The sequence below is a fragment of the Haliotis asinina genome, chromosome 13, assembly GCF_037392515.1.
Source record: "Haliotis asinina isolate JCU_RB_2024 chromosome 13, JCU_Hal_asi_v2, whole genome shotgun sequence".
Classification (NCBI taxonomy): Eukaryota; Metazoa; Mollusca; class Gastropoda; order Lepetellida; family Haliotidae; genus Haliotis; species Haliotis asinina.
The window spans coordinates 28,196,151-28,218,823 of record NC_090292.1 but is presented as its reverse complement, the minus strand read 5'-3'; the positions used below and the strand labels follow the sequence as shown (position 1 = coordinate 28,218,823).

The following is a 22,673-nucleotide window of genomic DNA, read 5'->3' as shown; positions in this document are numbered from 1 at the left end:
TAAACTGCAAGGCAATAGATTTACCAGTATACAGTCCTACTGGTCAGTTTATATAATAAACTGGAGACTTCAGGTTGAAATGTAAGTTGAAAAACATGTTATTAACTGGGATTTATGGTTGAAACGTATTGATAAACACGTAATAAACTTAACCAAGTGTGAAATGTATTGATAAACACGTAACAAACTGGGACTTTAAGTTGAAACGTATCAATAAACATGTAATTACCTGGGACCTCAGGCTGAAACGAGTTGATAAACAAGTTATTAACTGGGATAAACATGCACTAATTGGGACATCAGATTAAATATAGAGGCACTTCAAGGTTGAAGAGTATTGATAAACATGTACTTAACTGTAACCATGTGGGTTGTTGGATCTTCGGTGTGACGAGCCAACGCTTTAACATCTAGGCTACCCCACTACCCCACACCATGTATTGGCCGATGTCGTCCCTTGTGAAATTACAATGTCGGTTTAGCGAGAGTCAGTTTGCACCAAATACATGTTTCGGGACCGGAACTGAGTGTCGAAATCCGGAATAGAGGGATGTCGGATTGGAGAGAGTGTATTATAGGATATTACATTGGGACAAATTCGGAACCAAATAAATATGCCGGTTTATAGGAAATGTCCGAGTAGAGGCATGACGGTTTAGAGAGGGAGTCTACTGTAATTAATTGGGACCCCCAGATTCAGACAAATGGTGTCTTAACGCTGTCTTTGTGCAGAAACAAACAAATTCCCAACAAATGGTCACGTGATTTGGCAGCTGCACCATAAGGCTTCACAGCTCTTTGAGAGGCAGTATGAAGTGATACGCTCCAGGAAGTAAGTGAGTGAGTTTGCTTTTACGCCGTTTTCCTGCAATATATTGGAGGGGACACCAGAAATGAGTTTCCTACATTGTATCCATGTGGAGAATCGAACCAGGGTCTTCGGCCTGACGAGCGAACACCTTCTCTAGGCTACCCCACCGTCCCCTTAATTAATGAGTAAACATCAGACTGTGATAAAATATCTTTATGTATGTATACTGCACACAAAAATATGGATTTTAACAAATAATCAGAAATAATGTTCAAACGATACAGGCAACTATCCAAAAAGTAAACAGGAAAGAGAATAACAATACGTAAATATGTCAACATTTTTCTTTTTATTCTTAATTACATGACCTGAAGGCACGTGTATTATATAGTGAGGTGCAAAAGAAAGTATCCTGAATTTGTCTTTTACTGATGCAGAACCTTGAACGGTCGTTAAATATACTTGTGTCTAATGGACCAGTTACTTCGCGTAATATTGTAACACCTTGAGGCTGGCTGGGTTTTGCCAAAATAGTTTCCATGACAACGGGAATGAGGAATACTTTTCAGTTAGAAGCGCCAGCACTCTCCACAGATCCATGAGTCATCCCTGCCAAAGTCGACCATACAATTCTGAATATATCATGAGCGTATATTGATTCAACAGTTTTCACAGTGAGTGAGTTTGGTTTCACGCAGCTTTCAGCACTAATTCAGCAACTTCACGTCAGCGGATACCGGAAATGGACTTCACACATTGCATTCATGTGGGGAATCGAACCCGGACCTTCGGCGCGACGAGCGAACGCTTTTAGCACTGGGCTATCCCAGTATTTCAACCACATACCCATAACCATTATTGTATTACTAATCTCACACCAGAAAGTGTCTGAAATTCTTGCCAGAAATTGTGTGAAGAATGTTTTATCTTCCCTTTGCCATGTTTTAAATCAAATGGCGTCCTCAGACATAAAACCACGCAGGGCTTGATGCCAGTGTTATCGTATTTTAGGGCAATATTTTGTATTATTTCTCAAATTTCAAAAAGAAGATGTCTGAAATTCTTATCACCAGTTGTAAATAATGCAAACGTTTTTCTTTCGGTTGTACTAATATGAATATGAACTTTAAACATAAAACCAAGCAGGGGACGTCTCCAGTGCTGACTAAAACCTTAGTCCATCTGGCGCGATATATGACATCGCTAAATTCAGATATATTTTATCACACTGCAATGTGTAGTTTCTTTTGCTCCTCATTATCTGCAGATGATCATATATAATATATATATAATATCATATATATATATATATAAATATTGAGCTCTCAATATATTATACAAGCTCGCACATGCTACCATTTAGCCATTCGGCTTTTAAAAAGAAAAATCTCGAAATTTCAAGACACTCTTTCAAAATTTCAAGATGCTGCTTTGAAATTTCAGCTTAATATCTTGAAATTTCAAGAAAAAATTAACAAAACGAATGCTTCTGTAAAATACATCATTCCATGTGGAAATCATCTCAGAAGTATGTGATAAAAACAAATAAATACGTATACTTAACACCAAAAAGAAACGTTACCCTCCTTCCTTGATAACGGAGGTACCTTTCTTCAGCTGGCATCGTGATGTGTGGACGTCCACTTATTGGTCAGTCAACGATGACCCAAGTCTGTCTGCAGCGGTGAATAAGTCTTATATCCGTTATTCGGTGACATCCGAGGGCGTTGTCAACATCATTGCATGTCGACCCCTTCTGCACCCCCCTGTGGCTCTCTCTTTCTCTTGAGCTGTTAATCGTGGCATATTCCTCGTTTTTGTATATCGTACTATGCATATGGATATTGTTACACAGGGTTGCATTTTGTGTGATATTAAAATTTCCAGGTATCGCAAGATGGCGCCCACCTTGTTGCATTCCCGGAAATATGCATAACATTTTCATTTTCTATGGAAGATTAACTTCACTTTGTCTAACTCATCTTAGCGAGACGAGAGTTCTTCCGACCCCGTGGTGTATTTCTCGCACGTGTGTATCGTATCATGCATTCTAGTCTCTGTTCGTGCCCTGTAGAATCATTCTACACGTGAAATGGATGCATAAACTGCTTGAATATTGCTACGTTTTTGGCGATTGACATTGCTGTGTGTAAAACAGAAAAAGGAAACAAAATGTTACTTTACAATCAAATGTTAACAAAAATAATTCCAGATGTTCCTAAACACTTTTTCACAATATCAAAGACACGTTTTATTTGTTTTCAATAATGCAATTAACGTTTTAAATCTGAAATCACAGGAATGATTCTTATACAATTTTACACCCTCTACACCCGTTGCTTCTTCTTTTAACAGGCCACGATTTGTAATGGCTTATCTTTGTCTCGGCCTTTCCTTTGGACATCTAAATCCCTGGTCGAAAACAAGACAATTTGAAAAAGAATTCTGAAAAAGATGCATTTCTCTAAATATGACTGCATTTGAGAATTCTTATTTCGTAATTTGCATAATAATGTGTTGTTATGGTTTCTTGTGAACTAATGCCTTCTATCACATGTGTGTCTCCTCTCTTGTAATTCATAATCGTAACGAGGGTAACGTTTCTTTTGGCATTAGGTACATAATAAAATACACTGAAATATCCTTGTTAGAATTTCAGCAAACACATTCCAAACTAGAGGCCCAGGGCTTCCACCATATACTATCGTCGACGTTCACCATTTCCCTATAGTCTAAAGTCCGTTTGGCCATTTGGAGACTATATACAGATTGTACATTATCCCTGGTTTGACTCAAAAGCCGACCGATAAATTGCAATCTTACCCAAAAAACTATTAAACATACTCAGTAAAAGGTTGATCATAATCACAGTTTTTTTGCACAGTTTTTTGCAAAGTAATAAAGTCGTTCGACAGTCTATCATTGCAATATTCACGAAGTTCGCTGCTTATTACGAGGGAGGAGTGCAAAGAAAGGGACAGCCAGATGTTCGTGAAGCACGTGCACAAGCGCCGAGAACCTGTGCTGTGCTGTGCTGTCTCTATCCTTTCTCGCACACCTGCCCCTTCCTTTGCACTCCTCTTCGTAAAAAACAGTGAGTTTTATCAAGCTTTTAATCATAGATTGTGTTTTTTCATCTTTAGGATAAATATTCTGCAAAAGAGTCGGCATGATATTTTTTACTATGATCAGCGTTTCCTTGAGTATGCCTTAAGTTTAATACCTTCCTACTTATTATATAATTTATCGGTCAGCTTTTGAGCCAAACGGACAACATGCAACACTCAAATAGCGCTGAAAAACCTTGAAACATAACCAGGCCAACTCCGAAATTCGAAACCAAGATCAAAAGTCTACGGCTAAACAAACGGAAGCAACCCTGATAGAGCTTGATTCCGGGGTCATGTGGTATAGAGAGGGGACAATAATTAGAAATGAGAACAATTTGCATTATTTACAAGCACAAAGGGGACTGAAGTAAGATAGTCGTAAGGTTGGTTGGTTTGTTGTTTAACGCCGAAATCAGCAGTATTCCAGCTTTATGTAAAAAATCGAGTCTCGACCAGAAACTCCAGTGATCAAAAGCATGAGCATCAATCTAAGTAATGTATCACAGGTAAGTAAGGCCAATAATGATGATGATGATGATGGGTGGATTCCTCGGCAAATATACTGAAAGCATCCACTTCGACCAAAATAACGTGGTGCCAAAAACTTGGCGTATGCATTATACATGTATATGTAAATGTATGTATGTATGTATGTATGTATGTATGTATGTATGTATGTATGTATGTATGTATGTATGTATGTATGTATGTATGTATGTATGTATGTATGTATGTATGTATGTATGTATGTATGTATGTATGTAATATATATATATGGCAACGCCTTGACGATCAAAAGCGATCACATGTAACCAGTTGGTGCAACACTATTTCTTGCATGTCTTGGACTGAGTTGCAATACGTTGTTGCCATAACGACGCTGCCTTCTTTCATAGAGTTCTTTGTCACTAGGTACATTCTTGCCGCACACCTTCACAAATATTACCTGGAACAGAAACACACAAACATTCAGCAACGTTTCATCATGTTGGGTTGGTGAGGTAGCCTTGTGGTTGAAGCGTCCTCTTGTGGGAATAATATTATAATAATTAATATTATTGCGTCTGCCGCCGAGATATTGCTAGAATATTGCTAAAGGATAAACTAAACTCGCTCACTCATGCGTCATCGTCAGAAAAGAGGGTTAGTTGTTAAGAGCTGCACTCACCAATGTTTAGCTAATGGCGGCGACTGCAGTGCAGATCCCCTCACTGCTGACAGTGAGACCTAACTGACAGTACTCACTGGCGCCAGTAGGGTAACTGTTGAAATGTTCAATCCATTTCACGTCGTGTCCATCACAATCATATTTCAGTTGGACCCGTGAAGGTCCGGGGTAGATTAGGCCTTCAGCAACCCATGCTTGCCATAAAAGGTGACTATGCTTGTCGTAAGAGGCGACTAACGGGATCGGGTGGTCCCGCTCGCTGACTTGGTTGACACATGTCATCGGTTCCCAACTGTGCAGATCGATGCTCATGTTGTTGATCACTGGATTGTGTGGTCGAGACTCGATCATTTACAGACCGTCGCCATATAGCTGGAATATTGCTAAGTGCGACGTAAAACTAAACTCACTCACTCACTCATATTTCAGTTGCACGATTTGTTTGTTTGTTGAACATCGCACTCAGCAATATCCCTGTCACATAATCTGTAAATTGTCAAGTCTGGACCAGACAATCCAGTGATTAACAGCGTGAGCATCGATCAACGCAGAAGGGATACGATGACATGTGTTAACCAAGTCAGCGTGTCTGACCTCCCGATCGGCCCGTCAGAAGCCTCCCATGAGTGAACCATTTAAGAAGCATTAACCGTTAGTGTATGCAGCTCCAGATCTAAGTGCGCGTCATCTTGCGCTTGCGCGTTTGCATGAACGTGTGCGAACGTACCATGAGAACGATGAATCCTAGCCCAGCAAGCACCGGGACATACCAGTGGGCGATGAGCCATTTCTTCAGACTCTGGAGGTTCTCTGGAGACAGCAGCTTCTTAATGGCACTGAACGTACCCGTTGGATCCACCTGCAATGTATGCAAGTCAGTATGACGCTGTCCACTCCAGATATTGACTCTTACCGTATACAGGAATGTCGTTTTCTGATTCCCTGAACGCTCTTCTGTTATTTTCAGTGTACCTCTCTCACAAGCTAGGTGCATTGCAACATACCCCGCTGCCAATAGTAACTCATTCGGTACTTCGTGGTAGTTACTGTTTTATCACAAATAACATTAATTATAAACCAAAAGTCAGTGTGTTCTGTAATCTGATTGGTTGAAAAAACATGATCAAATGGTATTTGATTCCCGGAAACTGCAAGACTGTTCGCTGGGTATTGACACCTAGAAACATCGCAAAGAATTGTTTTGTTGTGCCATCAACAGTGGTGACGTCATTCAAATCATACTGTGAGGAAAAGTTAGAATGACGTCACAAATGAACAACTCCAGATGCAACCATGGGAACCAGCTGAAACGACCAGCTGATGACACTTCACTGCTGTACTCGATGTAAACGAGTGCAGACAGTAAAACCCTTTGGTTTACTGTTTGTTTACAATGTCGAGTTATTATTATCGTCGGCTCCAAATGCATTCCCGTGCTTCAAATACTCAATAACACCCGGAAATTGGCCAACACATGATATTTATCTCTTAAATGATGCATGATGCACGGAAATTACCGATGTTTTACGAATGGATATCGATGGAAGGGAGATAACTCTAAATCTGTTTTTCTTGTGTCATCAGCAAAATCTAGCGATAGTTAGGAAAACGTTGACTTACTTTCCAATAAATAGATTTTTTTTTAAAATGTTCAAATGTAGTCCCCGTGAATATAAAGAAAGGGAAATGCACCGCGGCGACTTAACTAAGACAATACCTACGGGGAAAAAATAGTAAGATGCAAGTTTCGAATTGTTTGATTCACACAGGTTGGCTGAAGTGTACAATCCGATACCGATGCTTCAAACAGTTCAAAATTGACGCTGGGGCGTTCGGTAAGATAAATACCTTGTTCACTGGTCACGAGGGGATCATGGGTTCAGGTGCTCTTGACGTTTGTTTATGTTAATGAGCAAACATCGAGGGTACCTCAACCCATGTCCCCCTTGTGACCAGTGAACAACTCATAAAATATCATGGTCATTGACATAAACCATCATTAATTCAACATAACATATATCATTAAAATAGAATATAACACAACCTTTCCATAAATGCTCGCACTATCAGTCTCTGAATTCTGTGATCCAGTTTCAATATTTACAGGAATATTGCGACATAAGCAAAGAGGCGTCAACACGCAAAAATAGAACAAAATAACACATAAGCGGTCCTATTTGGCCTACCTCCCTGCACCTGTAGAAGACGTCGCAGTAGCCCTGGAAGTCGTTGCAGGGACTGCCAGGAACAGTGGTGCCGTTTGGGACGCCACTGAGTTCAAACGAAGGCCTGCAAAGGAATGATGTCAGGGGAGTTGCTAACTGAAATCCAGTATTTGAAATCCTGTGTATAACTCAGAAGCTAGGCTAAGCAAGTGGCAAAATTGAATGCCAGTAGATTGTGAAAACAATTTCAGATTCAGACAAACCTGTAAACAAGATAATCTCCCCCCGGAAATGTACATGAAATGTACACCGCCATTCATAGTCATGCCTCATATTACATCACGGAGACGCACACCTCTGACTGGTTAAAATTTCGTTCGCGTGAGAGATTTGTGCAGTGGTGTCAAAAAGGTCGATTTAAGTTAACTGAATGTCATCATAAGTAGTTTCAACAACAGGGTTTCATGTACAACGTTCCCAATAAATGATTTATGTATTTTGTACCATCCTAGAGTATATCTGATCTTTAACAGATGTTACTTTTAAAGTTCATATCTGTTAACTTCCGGCCCAACAGGGTGAAAAGCTAAATATTGCTGGATACTACAGACACGCAAAAGTCACCAGAGAAAGATGCAAACTTTTGCTCAAATACACCGCCTATTTGACCACCTATCTCAGTTTCGACACGGTGGTAGAACTGAAATATTGCTCAAAACGTTGAGTCTTAACACACACGCGCACTTATCTCAGCTGAGACAGAGCAATACACACACACACACACACACACATACGCACACATATACGCACGGACACACACACACACACACACACACAATTTGGTTTACAATGCATCAGTTTATGCGTAAACAGTATCTTTACACAGTATGGAATAATTTACGAAATTTAGTTCAGAATAGTTGCCTGAAGTAAGTGACTATGTTACACTAGTCAGTCTTAACTTTAAACTCACTCACTCACTTACTCACTACTACTCATCCACTCACTCACTCACTTGCATTGTCCGCCGTCCTCACAGCAGATCTGACACAAAAGCTCATCCTTCCAGTTGCCTGCTGTAGTCGGCGAACATTGACATGGCGTGTAGTCGAACGCCAGACACACCGACCCAGAACAAGTCTGTACAATTGAGAGAGACAGCAGAATAAGGAATGTGAGATCAAACGTACATTACTTTCATCAGCAAACATTTCTTTTCCACAAGTTTTCATAATCGTAAAAAATCGAAAAGAGATAAACAGAGATTGTCAGGTAAAACTTTTTATTCATGAGCAGAAGGACAAAGCTTTTCTGTTTAACCGGGTCTTTGTCAATACGCAACAATACGCTGGTGAATATAAATTGAGAATACATCACTGATCAATGTACAACAAATTTCCAATCTGTTATCGAGAAAAATCACTGTTTCAACATATTACTGTATTTCGTCCTGTTATCGGAAATGGCGTTCAAGTTGATATTGACGTGGCGAATTGTGAGAATAGTACTTTCCTTGCACCTGTTCAGTGGAATACTTACACCGTTCACACACACTTGGTTGTCTCCGCAGGGGGTCTTATTTGCCACCCACGTTGACGGCGGACAGTTGGCGGTTGTACCAGTAGGCGAGTTAAGGAGGTTTTGTTGACAATTGTATGTGTACTATTATTTGCTGATGATGTTACACACACACACACACACACACACGCGCGCGCGCACACACACAGACACACACAGAGAGAGACACACAGACACACACACAGAGACACACACACATATACACACACATATACACACACATAAACACACACATAAACACACACGGCCGCCATCCCGCCCTCACATACACACTGTTACACCACTGATTTGAATCAAAGTCAGTAATTGTATAATACCCAAAGATATACACGAGATGATGATGTGAGTGAGTATAGTTTTACGCCTCTTTTAGCAATATTCTAGCACTCATGGGGACACCAGAAATGGGCTTCACATATTGTGCCCACGCGTGGAATTGAACTCTGGCCTTCACCGTGATGAGCGAACGATCTAACTGGTAACCACTAGGCTACCCACCGCCTCCAAGATGATGATGTAAGGTAAGTTAAATAATTGAAGGGGCGGTGGGGTAGCACAGTGGTTAAGACGTTCGTTCGTCACGCTGTAAACCCGGGTTCAATTACACACGTGGCACCTGTGAAAGTCCGGGGTAGAACATGTCTTCAGCAACCCATGCTTGCCATCAAAGGCGACTATGCTTGTCGTAAGAGGCGAGTAACGGGATGGGGTGCTTAGGTTCGTTGACTTGGATCCCAGTGGCTCGCATCGATGCTCCTGTTGTTGATCACTGGTGTCTGGTCCAGACCCGATTATATACAGACCGCCGCCATATGGCGGCGTAAAACTGAACTCACCCACGCCTCTGACCACTTGGAAAACACTCACTCACTCACTCATATAGACTTAACATTGGCACGTCGTTGCGATCGCAATATGACTATACTAGGGTCGCAGCTTTCGAGAAAAGGGGTCTGCACACTTCATTTTCACCCGACATTCAGTGGTCATTTAACATGTATATATACATATTTTTTTCTCAAATATTGACTATATCGTTTATACGGAAGGATATTCGCAGGATGCTTCTGCGAGACAGGATGTCGAGGAACGGCAAACGTGGTTGGCGGCGGCAGTGACGTACTGGCAGCTGGAGTCACAACATGGGCCTGAGCTAGGACTGTAATCGTACAAAACATCAGCAATTATTCCACGTCATAAAATATATTGAACAGCAAAAGAAACGCAACAATTTTTTTCGTCAAGTTATTAAATAGAAGACGTAAAGATGAAGGCTTACTTTCATGAGATTTCATTTTTTAAACTTGCGTTTCTTTTGCTATTCAGTATTATAAAATGTGCAGTGTGAACATTCTGTTTCAGATACCGTGCGTATATCTGTTTGGTGCACCCGTAAAGATCAGTAGCCCATGTTTGTCCAAAAAGGCGTTTGATCATCGGGCCCCCTGACTTGCCATTGTATGTCGATTGTAGATTGGTGATCATGCTGTTGATCACTGGGCTGTCCGGGTACACCCATACTTTTTCGTTTCAGAAAGCATTGTGGATGCATTACATTAACCTTAATGATCCTGAAGATCAGGGTTAGAATTGATCTTCAGTAACCCATGCTTGTAGTAAGAGGCGACTAACGGGATGGTCAGGCTCGCTGACTTGGTTCACACTTCAGTTGCCTGTTGCGATTATTTACAGACTGCAGCCAAAGAGCTGGAAATGTTGCTGTGTGAAGCATAAAGAAGGATAGATAAAAATATCAGAATATCAATAAATTGCTGAATTTGGTATCATTTTGTAGAAACGTGTCCCAAATCTAATCATGTAATACATTTGAAAAAAAGTAATTTGTCAATAAAGGTCTTCTTGAAACTAAATTGTTTATTTTCATTGTTCAATATCTGTTTTTTCATGCAGAAAGATTCTTCCTTACTGATGATAAATAAAGCAGGAAAATCAATTTTCAAGGCCGCATGTAGGATTTGACACATTAATTAATTAACTTCTAAATAAACACGAATTTAAAAAAAAATATTGATTCATCAATAAAAAAAATTTTTATAATACGATTTTATTTATAAAATTAATTTTATATAGTAAATTCACACAAGATTAATATTCAACTATAAAAAGAACCACTTTACAAGAGGGTATCAAGGTTATCTCCAATTAAACAGCATACTCAAATTAATTTTTTAACTAGTACTCTTGTCCAGATTTACTTCAGAATAAATGCTTGTGTGGTCAAAATATCAAGACGCATAAAGAAGAAAGTAAAGGGAAATAACTATGTAACACAAATGCGCGCCTCTACTGTCACATCCCGTCGCATACGGTATGCGCACAGACCACGGTAGCCAATCTCTTTAGACAACAGCAAGGAAAAAAACAAACAAACAAGCTCAGAAAAACGAAAGAAACTGTGTGATGCTGACAGAGAGATTTTATTGATATAGGCATGTGTTTGGGTATGTTTTGGAGAGGGAGCTGAGGAATGTTGTAAGGGTCAGAGGCGGGTAGATATAGGAGTGTGATCTGGGACCTGACCTGCAGACTGACGCGGCTGTCTTGGTACAGGATGTCGGTGCCCCTGCAGTTGATGTCTGGGGGTTGCAGCATCCTTCGGTACAATCCTCCTCCCACCCACAATCGCATTCCTCCCCCGGCTCCACCACTTTGTTACCACAGATCGATCCCATCGGCTCTGGAAGATACACAACAGGATCGACATGTTTTAGAGCTTTAATCTGGACAGTTCTCCCTTACAGTAGTGGGTGCGTTAGTTATATTTACGCCGCAATCAGCAATATTTCAGCAATATAGCGGCGGGTAGGGAATCATCTGAATGATTGTACTGAAACATTGCTCGGTGGGGCTTTTAACAACAAACAAACAAATCTTGTTATCTGATGCTGCTGCTGCTGCTGCTGATGATGATGATGATGATGGATGAACGGTCGACCTCACCTTCCCAATATGATTCTCTGGATAAAGACGGAGTTACCTCCCTATGGCCTATTGCGTCAGATGGACGCAGTTGACTTAACAGTGAGTGAGTTTAGTTTTACGTCTCTCGTTTTAAGTGCTCTCGCCACTATTCCAGCTGTATGGCGGCGGTATGTAAATAATCGAGTCTCGACCAGACAATCCAGTGATCAACAAACATGAGCGTCGATCTGCGCAATTGGGAACCGATGACATGTGTCAACCAAGTCAGCGAGTCTCACCACCCGATCCCGTTTGTCGCCTCTTACGACAAACATAGTCGCTTTTTATGGTAAGCATGGGTTGCTGAAGGCCTGTTCTACCCCGGGACCTTCACGGGTCGGTTGACTTAAGAAAAGAGTACGCAAGCATAAAAACAATGTTTGTATGCTTAGTTTGTCGCCGTCTTTGACAATATTCACTAAATTGTTTTCAAATGAGGAATCGATCCAAGTTTCTGGAGTGACGAGCGACCAAATCAACCCCTTGGCTATTCTAACGCCCATTAAACAACACTTGTATATTATAAAATGAATCTCACCGACAAAACAACCAGTTGCTGATCTAGCCTTTGATTCCAATATTGGCGCCATACTAGCAATGCTACAAGTTGAGAATTCGTCATTGTTTGGTCGTAGCCCGGAAGTAGCTCTGGCATACATGATGTAGTTCCCGGATGTACCTCCAGGTGCGCAGTCAGTTCCTTCAGTGTCGTGCTGGAATGAAATAGGACTTGCCAAGGAAGAATATACTGTGCGTTGTAGCGAGTGAGTGAGTTTAGTTTTACGCCGCTTATAGCAATAATCCAATAATATCACGGCGAGAGCCACCAGAAATGGGCTCCGCACATTGAAACCTTTTAGGGAATGGAACCCGGGTCATCGGCGTGACGAGCGAACGCTTTGACAACTAGTCCACGCCACTGACCAGGAATTTCACTGATGTCCAAATATGCAGAGAATAAAAAGTTAAGCTCCAGCCTATTTCAAACCTAAGATGTGAAGCTGTGGATATTGTTAGGCTGAACTAATTGGGAAGACCAATCCATATTTAGAGACGGTTCATCTGGTAGCTGATACAGGGATATCCTTATCATTTGTGTTTACAGTTGGACATATTGTTAAAGATATGGTGGAACTGTTTTTTAATGCAAAATAACTATTCCTACCCTTCTTACACAATACCTTTAAACTTAGGACCATATATAAGTGATCATAAGTGATCATATAATGATCATATTTGATTTTCAGATCCAAAAAGAAGGTAACCTTTTTGACGAAAACATGTTTAAAGTAAAAGATGTTCATAATGGTTTTGTTTTTCATCTAAAGTATTAAACATAATTTTGATAGTTGTTTATTGTCCTAAAAGATTTCCTGTGAGACAACCTATACTGGCAAATACTAGGGACGCTTAAGTTTTTATTAATGGCCTGTAGACATCATGTTTTCATGTAACATGATTGAATATCGAGGTTAAAAACAGAGAAATAGGATCAAATTGGATCAGTAACTATACCATCCAACCATCTGAAAAGAACTACACTGCTGGGATATTTTGTTACGATCAGACAAGGAATACCATGGATATTTTTTAATAATGGCATATGATGGGCATCCGGCCTCCTGACTCTTTTGGGTGAAGAAATTCTGCTAATATGGACAGGAGCCCAGTTCCTTTGTCCGTCACGGTCGAAGGAGCGGGCGCTGACCAATTTGCAGTTTGGTTCCGTAATTAGACCGTTGGCGAGAAACATTATTCGCTCCGCATCAGTGCCCCTTTAAGTTCTAGGTTGAGTCTACTTGTGAATGGTGTACGTTCTTACTGGGGTCTGTTTCAGAATGATAGTAGAAGCGGCTGCGTGTATCCCGGGGCATCTAACTTGCCAATACTAATCGAGTATTTTCGTGGTAAAATAAATTGTTTTAGCGCCGTAAAGGTGAAAGTAATGCTGTCTGACAAATGGGAGCAACAAATTGCCCTTGTTGCTGGTTAACGCCACATTACAGCTATATGGCAGCGGTCTGTAAATAGTCGAGTCTGGACCAGGCAAACCAGTGACTGACACAACAAACCTGGATCTAAAAAAACTAGAATATGATAACACGCCCACCGTGTGGTTTATTAAAATAAGTATTACAGTTCAGTTCGTAATCTATGTTTTATAACCTGTATTTCTGTTCGGGGTCAGAGCATAACTCCAGAAATCAGCCAATCAACCAACCAACCAGCAAGCAAGCAAGCAAGCAAGCAAGCAAGCAAACAAGCAAACGATAACTACCGGTGAACCGAAATTGTGGCCGATCTCGTGGGCGAAGGTGAGTTGAGTGACCAACGTGGACACAGTCTTGCCATAGTTGAGCGTCGTCACGATGCCGGTGTTGAGGCTGAGACTACCCTGAGCAAGCACCTGGAAATAGTCGGTGAGTGAGTGAGTGAATTTAAATTTACGCCGCAGTCAGCAATATTCCAGTTATATGGCGGCGGTCTGTAAATAATCCAGTGATCAGCAGCATGAGCGTCGACATGCGCATTCGGGAACCGATGACATGTGTCAACCAAGTCAGCGAGTCTGACCACCCGATCCAGTTTGTCGCCTCTTACGACAAGATGATAGGCGCCTTTTTGTGGCAAGCATGGACTGCTTGACACCTATTCTGCACCGATTCTTCACGGGCCCCTGGAAATATATACTGTAGGAGTTAGACTATATGGAGACTAAATGAGATCATAACTTTACGACTTTCCTTATTTTTCAGTTCTAGACCTCACCAAAAACACATATAGATGTTGTGGTTTCTCCAGACAGAATGCTTTTACATCCATGATTATCGTGTATGAAGTAAACCAAAAGCCAGCCAAACATCAGGGCAGGTAAATGCTATGAGCCCGAAATGGATTTAACCAGACCAGACACCATGATAATGTAAATTTAGCCAGATGTAAGGAACATCTAAATTTTTTACCAGACCATGGGACTGTTTTACTGATATGTACATTTCCCTCTGAACCGGTGAGCAGAAGAAAAATGGAACAATTTTTCTCCGTATGGAAAGGAGGGTAGTGGGGGGTACACCTTTTGGTGAACGTTGATTGGCTGTTTGAGAAAACAGCAGCCAATCATGCGTGCAGGGATATGAGAATCCCCACATCGCGGGTATCCTAACATAGAAAGTGATATTTTCATTTTAGTGTTTTTCAGATTAAAAATTGATAAGGCTGATACAGGAGAATAAATAAGAGTTTAGTCTTACGCCGTACTCAGCAATATTCCAGCTATATGGCAGCGGTCTGTAAATAATCGAGTCTGGACCAGAGAAAACAGTGATCAACAGCATGAGTATCGAAGAGAGTAAAACAAAGGTAAACAAAGATCGTTCACGCTATTTTTACCGCATATTTCTCACACACGCCACCTGACAGCCGTTCCCCTGCCGTCCACGCTAGCCCCAGCACCCCGCTGCCGAAGTCCCTGTGTGTGAACATATACGACAGACAGAAGCTGTCATAATTCTCCTCTGAGTGGAGCTCAAGGTACTTCTCCACACCGTAGTTGCCGTTCAGTCTGTACGTCGGGTCACTAGTGTTGGTGTGCACCTTGATCTTCTTTATTATGAAGTTGATGTTGTCAGCGTTGCCGTCGCCGTCGAAATCTAAACAGATCATACAGTAAAATATCGTTGTGTCGAGGTTGAATAGACCTTCGATATTACTTCTACGCAGATGACACCTGACTCCTCAAGAAGATACAGCGAAATCTAAGCCAGTCACTTCAAGAACTCAAATGACACCTGACTCCTCAAGAAGGTACGTCTGCGAAATCTGAGACAGTCACTTCAAGAACTCCAAAACTGCACAAAGGAAATAAAGTCCAAGAACTCAAATGACACCTTACTCCTCAAGAAGATACAACTGCGAAATCTAAGTCAGTCATTTTAAGAACTCAAATGACACCTTACTCTTCAAGAAGATACAACTGCGAAATCTAAGCCAGTCACTTCAAGAACTCAAATGACACCTGACTCCATAAGAAGATACAACTGCGAAATCTAAGCCAGCCACTTTAAGAACTCAAATGACACCTTACTCCTCAAGAAGATACAACTGCGAAATCTAAGTCAGTCATTTTAAGAACTCAAATGACACCTTACTCTTCAAGAAGATACAACTGCGAAATCTAAACCAGTCACTTTAAGAACTCACAAACTGCACAAAGGAAATGAAGTCATGGATGACAACTCATATGCTCAAACTCAATGACAAGAAGAATGAGGCACTCCTGGTAGGAACATCTTACCAAATTTCAAGATGTCCCGTTAAAAGTCTCGCTATTGCCGATGCAATTGTTCGTGTAAGGTCTGTCAAAGACCTAAGAGTATTCTTAATTACATGGTGCTTTGAAAGGGAGTGAGGGACTGTAGGGCCTTCTAAAATCCGTATTTCCAGTGGCGTAGCCGAAGGAAATACATATTTGCAAGGGTCTCACGGTCCCGTACACCTTTCAAAACACCGTGTGACGAATTTATTGCCCTAAAGATCTTTTTATTTGGCTTATCTTTAAACAACAACATCAACATTCAGCTGAATGAGACATAAAATGTTTCGACCTGATATATGTGGAAGTCACACAACTGGTAGTATAGACTGCGGAGTTTGTGTACCCCTGGCAAGAGTCACTTGACGACCTGAAACTTCAGGAATAGATTGAAATGACCTACCGATAGCTCCATATATAGCATTAACGCTTTGTACACTCTGCGAGAGATCTTCTATTATACTGTCTACGTCATTTCCGTGTTGTTCAAACAGCAGGTGGTCGGCCTGCATGTACAGCTCGCAAGTGGTCTTGGTAGGAACAATAGCTCGCTTTCGTCTTGTATTGCCATAACGGAGGTATTTTTCTGACCAATCAGAATGCGTATCCTCATCTTTCGACCAATCGTGAGTTCCAGTTTCGTTGTACCTCCCATTATCTTCGTTGAAATTCTTCATAGCACTTTTCTGAATTGTGAGCAAACGTTCGTTGTGTTTGTCGGTTCCACAGAAGGCACTGTCTATGTCAAATTTCACATCCGACTTTCTGTACACAACTGAATGGAAATCCTGAGGTTTTTTAAAATACTTTTTGGCTTTCTCAACCACATAAAATTCATCACCAGTGTCAACTGTTCCCTGAAAATGTCCTGTCGTTGTAATGATTCCATTAACGGTTGTCCTGGAACCATATCCAACTGTAAAAACACAATTGAAAAGAAGTAATATTAAGCAATGTTATGTTCGTGCTGAGATCCAAATCCGTTTGTGAGCAGGTATCAGTTTATCCGTGATAAATAATCCGTATATTAAGCTGTGGCAAAATTCCTATCCAACCCTATACCAGTACACATTGTTTTTGTACCTATAATTATTATTTGTTGCTAGCTAAGGCGCCAGGCGATTGATCCAGCAAGGTGTCGGAATCGAGCCCACCTGTGACGAGGTGTAGAAACCTTGGAGTCAACTTTGTTGTGCGGACGCTTTAAGTGTTGTCACAACCCTAAGTGTACAGTACACAACCCTGTGCACTTGACTGGTAAATGACCAGATGGTGGGCAGGAACATGAAGTTACAAACGGATTCGGGATTCGGGAATCGGGATTCGGGATTTCGGTTTCGGGATTCGAATCCCGAATCCCGAATCCGTTTATAACTGTCGAATCCCGAATCTGAATATTTTTTTCAGATTCGGGATTTAAATCCTGAATTTGAATTTATGTATGTATGTATGTATGTGTGTGTGTGTGTGTGTGTGTGTGTGTGTGTGTGTGTGTGCGTGCGTGTGTGTGTGCGTATGTATGTGTCTACGTATCTCTGTATGTATCTATGTATCTATCTATCTCCGTATGTATTCGAATCCCGAATCCGTTTCTAACTTCATGTTCCTATGGTGGGCACATGAACACGCGCAAACGCCTGGTTACGTGTACGACAACATGCGGTGAACTTGGACAAAGTGTTGTGACTGTGTCCCAGTCCACCCAGCTGTGAACAGAGACCTTAGACAAGGATGTGAAGGCCATTCTAACTCGGTGAGCCTAGTGACGGCAAGAGTTCTGTAACCCCAAGGGATGACATTGATATACATGTACAATGATGAGCGCCTTAAGCACCTACTAGCTTCATGTATATGTGCGTTATATAAATATCCCATAATAAATAAATATAATAAATGAATTATAGTTAAAAACATTTACACATTAATTGACGAAATTGGTAATCAAATGTAAATTTTCCCTTTCATCCAAATGGTATCAACATTCACAAGCCACGGTAGTCAGATTAGCTTATCAAAGATGCCAAAGTACTGAATTTAAAAATAGAAATGCAATAAGAACTATTGAGTTATTTTAACTTTTCTTGACATTTTGAATTTTGCTTAATATTTGCCAAAAACAATGCAAGAGACGACGGAAAACAGTTTGTTACCATAATCCTCGCGGAGATTTCCGTTATACGCTCGGCTGATGTCGTAAGGCACTTGACCGCTCGTTGTTTCAATTTGTATGTGCTGACTGTAGAGATTGTTGTCTCGTCGCAGGCTTATGTTGAAATCCCTAAAACATGAAAACATACATAAATAATGACTGGGTTACTCTTTAAGGGACAAGACAAACACAGCAAATATATCGACATGGTGATCTTTGGGAAAGTTTGCGGAAGACATGTGTAGGAAATTCAAAATGGTACGCTTCAGTGACAAAACGGATATCCGATGCAATTCCATAATTTGACTCCAGATAATCGAATGATCAACATCATGAGCATCTGTTCGACGTAACTGGGAACCGATGACACCTGTCAATCACGTCAGCGAGTCTGACCACCCGATCCCGTTAGTCGCCTCTTACGACAAGAACGAGTTGCTCAAGACCAATTCTAACTTGGATCTTCACGGGAAGAGACAATTATTGGTTACTGAAGACCAAATTGTAACCAAGATTTGCACGGGTTCTTAAATGGATGGGAATTTTTGCAGTCTTCTCTGGTTTCCTTTTGTAAAACTAAACTCATTTACTCATTCCTTACATAATAATTATATGGGTTGATGTATGTTAACTCTATAATGTAGAAGTGCATGGTTATACGTCCCTTTCTGCAACATTCCAGCAATATCACGGAGGGTGACCAGAAATGGCCTTCAAGAACCCGGGTCTTGCACGTGACGAGCTACACTTTGACCACTAGACCACCCAAACGGCCCCATAAACGTAGAATGACAAATATAAGCAAATAGCAAGATGTAGACAATCTGCTCAGATCAGAGTCACAATGTGCCTGAGTAAGCTATCAATTTTACCTTCCAAATGCTGAAAAATGAAAATTGACATCTGGCTGCGTTGCTCGCTTAGAACGGTGATGTTGTACGTGGAGGTAGTGGTGGTCGTAGTACAGAGGTTCGTAGTTCATGATGCTGTCTGTAAGTTTTGAGCCTGAAAGATATACACACAGGTTTATATACTAACCAGCAGCTGGCGCTCCCAAAACCAAGGTAGACTGCCTGAAGGCGTTGTCAGACAAGTAACCTTCGATGTTGTCATGCAGTTGGTAAGGTGTGGAGGTTGGGGTGGGGTGGGGGCAGTTAGGAGATGGGGATGGGGTAGTATAGTGGTTAAAGAATTGGCTCGTCCAGTGGAAGATCCGAGTTTGATTCCCCAGTTGGTCACAATGTGTGAAGTCCTTATTGCAGTTAGGAGATGGGGGTGGGGTAGTATGGGGATGGGGTAGTACAGTGGTTAAAGCATTGGCTCGTCCAGTGGAAGATCCGAGTTTGATTCCCCAGTTGGTCACAATGTGTGAAGTCATTATTGCCACTTTGAGCATTATTTCAGTGTTATCGGCCTGTCAGCTTCAAAAGGGTTGTACTAGTGGACATTCGTGTTAGGTTTGATCTTCAATAATTCGTGCATGTCGTATCCGTGAAGCTCGTTTCCCAATTGTAGGTCGATGATCATGCTGTTAATCACTGTGTTGTCTAGGACCCATATTCAATTTTTCCTTTCAAGCAGCATTACGGATGCATTACATATCATTGAAGATCCTTGAAGATCAAGTTTGCAATTATTTACAGACTGCAGCCATCTGGGTGGAATGTTGTTAAGTAACCCATGTTTTGTGTAAGAGGCGACTAACGGGATCGGGTGGTCAGGCTCGCTGACTTCGTTCGACTTTTCATCGTATCCCAGTTACGTAGATCAATGCTCATGCTATTGATCACCGGACTGTCTGATCAAGACTCGATTATTCACACATCGCCTCCACATAGATGTGCTGTGTGGGGTACACTTGTATCTTTCGCCTGAACGATGCAGCTCGGCAGTGTATTGGAGCACCTGTTGCGACGGAGGCTGCTAAGTGTCGAGCGATCATAAACAGGTCAAGTCGTCGTTGCCTAGCACCCGGTAAACAAATAAGAGGATCATTCATGGTTGTAAATCATGCATAACAAATACGATCTCAAATTGACAGCAAGCTGTATTACTCGGCGATATGTGCTTTATATTTTGTGTTTGGAAAATTGCCATGGTCGCTCACCACACACAGGGGAAAGCAGAGGGAGAAACCGAGACAATTTATAATGGAAAGATGGTAACAGACAAGACGAAAGACGAGAAGACAGGACAATCAAAGACGAAACTCTTGGGGGAAACAGATTATTCAACGTACCATATTAAATACATCGATTATTACAAATATAGTGTCACGCTTGTAAATAAAGTTCTGATTTTCTTACTGTTCAAATTTAGGGCAACTGACGTAAGTGGCGCTTTGAAAACAATTCACGTTGACAATTTACATACAGATTCAGGTTGAAAAGATGGCTGGTTAACAATTTATGTTGATAAGAAATAATTTACGTTGATAACATGGTCTACTTATAGCAGTTTAGGCTGATAGCATGTATATATACACACAGATACGTACTCACATGAATCACTGCAGGTGATACAGATGTCTTGTATACACACACACACACACACACACACACACACACACACACACACACACACACACCCCACACACACACCCCAACGATGTTCACATGAATCACTCTTAGTGATATCAGGGTCTGGTATAACAAATAGCTATTCACATGAATCACTGTTAGTGATATCAGGGTCTTGTATAAGAAACAGCTATTCACATGAATCACCATAATGTAATATTAGTGTCGGGTATAAAAAATATCTATTCACATGACTCATTGTGTGGTGGTATCGGTTCCTTATAAAACAAATTGCTATTTGAATGAATCAGAGCACAGTGACTTAGTGCCGCACATAGGAAATAGCTGTATGACGGAATCACTGTAAACTGATTGAAATTCGTATGTAAAAAAGAGTTAATTACAGTACAGGAACACTGAGAAATCATACAACAAATATGGTGATTTGTACCTGTACAGCCCCTGTACAGTAACCTTATGCTGATATGTGGACATCGCTGTAACAAGCATAGGTTTTACACGTGTATTTCCATGTGGGGTGGTAGCGAGGCACAGTTGTTTGTCTCGAGTTCGATTCCCATTTCTGGTATCCTCCGCCTTGGTATTGCTGAAATATTGCTGAAATATTGCTGAAACCATACTCACTCACTCACGTGTCCCCTTCGTACATTTAAACATGACAATAAAACGACAAATATCGACCTCACAATCCCGCCGTTACAATACATGACACACATTGTACAAAGGAGAAGAAAAGAAAAAAAACCCCAACCGTTCCCATGCCTACCTGACACCAACTGAGGAAAATCCATCACCACCATACACGTGACAATGATGTAGACAATGACGATATCCATGACGACGTCCACAACAACACGTTAACACTTGTACATAGGTAATACTGCTAAAGACAACATCGCATGCTCCACCTGTACCCTCTCCTTGCTGTAGTCGGTTTTAATCGCCGAATGTTACTTCCGGGTCGTAGATTCATTACTAGTGGTCACGCATCGACTTGTTTAGATGCATAACTGCACAGTTTAATGAGAAGTAGATCACAGCATCTCCCTTTGTTTCGTATCCCAGTTGATACGTCTACACTCCAATACACCATTAGCAAGGAATGGTATGTGGGTCAGATTTTCTGGAACGTCTGTCGGATTGAACTTGAATACGCTTCCTGAAGGTCGTCTCCTTAACTGTTCTGACAATGTCAGGGTGGCTGATGCTAAGTTGTCAGCCTATTGTGTCGGGTAATGGAGAAATCGATCGTGGTACGGTTGAATTACCTCTGGCTTTCAATATACTTCTGTTAGTCAAGTTGTCTTTACGAGGGTCTCCACCGCTGGGCCGTGTTTTAAGTAGGTATATTCACAGAACTGATATATTGCCATGACTTTCAGTATGCTTCTTGAAGGCAAACCTCGTTTATGAGGGCTTCCACCGCTGTGCCGTCTTTTATTAGGTATAGTCACAGGATTGACACATTGTCATGACTTTCATTCGTGAAGGCAAATCAGGTTTATGATGGTCTCTACCGATGTGTTGTCCTTTTAGTAAATATATTCACAGGATTGCTACGACTTTCAATATGCCACTTCAAGTCACATCATGTTTATGAGGATGTCCTTTGCGATGCTGTAGCGTCTCTTTCGTACAACTATCCACAGTTAGAAAATCGTTACCAGGACTGGATGAGCCAAATACACCTGAGCAGTCACTCAGCCATGGCTCTGTTCCTCTTGCTATGCTTGAGCACCTGACGAGTCACCTGAAGAATTGCATATCTATGCGTTGAGGTAGAACCTACCAATCACGCAGCCATCGATCCGTTAAGGCTGAAGGTGCATTGAATTCATTCCCAATCAATTGCTCAATC

General features: G+C 41.2%; 1 protein-coding gene across 1 annotated transcript; it reads right to left on the bottom strand.

The window, feature by feature from the left end:
- Nucleotides 1-4,723: 4,723 nt before the first annotated feature.
- Nucleotides 4,724-22,215, bottom strand: LOC137260119 (disintegrin and metalloproteinase domain-containing protein 10-like). The gene is made up of 14 exons (XM_067797820.1): nt 21,582-22,215; nt 19,148-19,280; nt 18,277-18,404; nt 16,530-17,042; nt 15,205-15,464; nt 14,093-14,221; nt 12,353-12,527; nt 11,374-11,530; nt 9,887-9,991; nt 8,794-8,875; nt 8,270-8,394; nt 7,276-7,378; nt 5,817-5,948; nt 4,724-4,867 (listed from the first exon to the last, which is right to left on the bottom strand). The coding sequence occupies exons 1-14, from the start codon at nt 21,649-21,651 to the stop codon at nt 4,724-4,726; spliced, it is 2,256 nt and encodes a 751-aa protein (XP_067653921.1). The 5' UTR covers nt 21,652-22,215.
- Nucleotides 22,216-22,673: the final 458 nt, after the last annotated feature.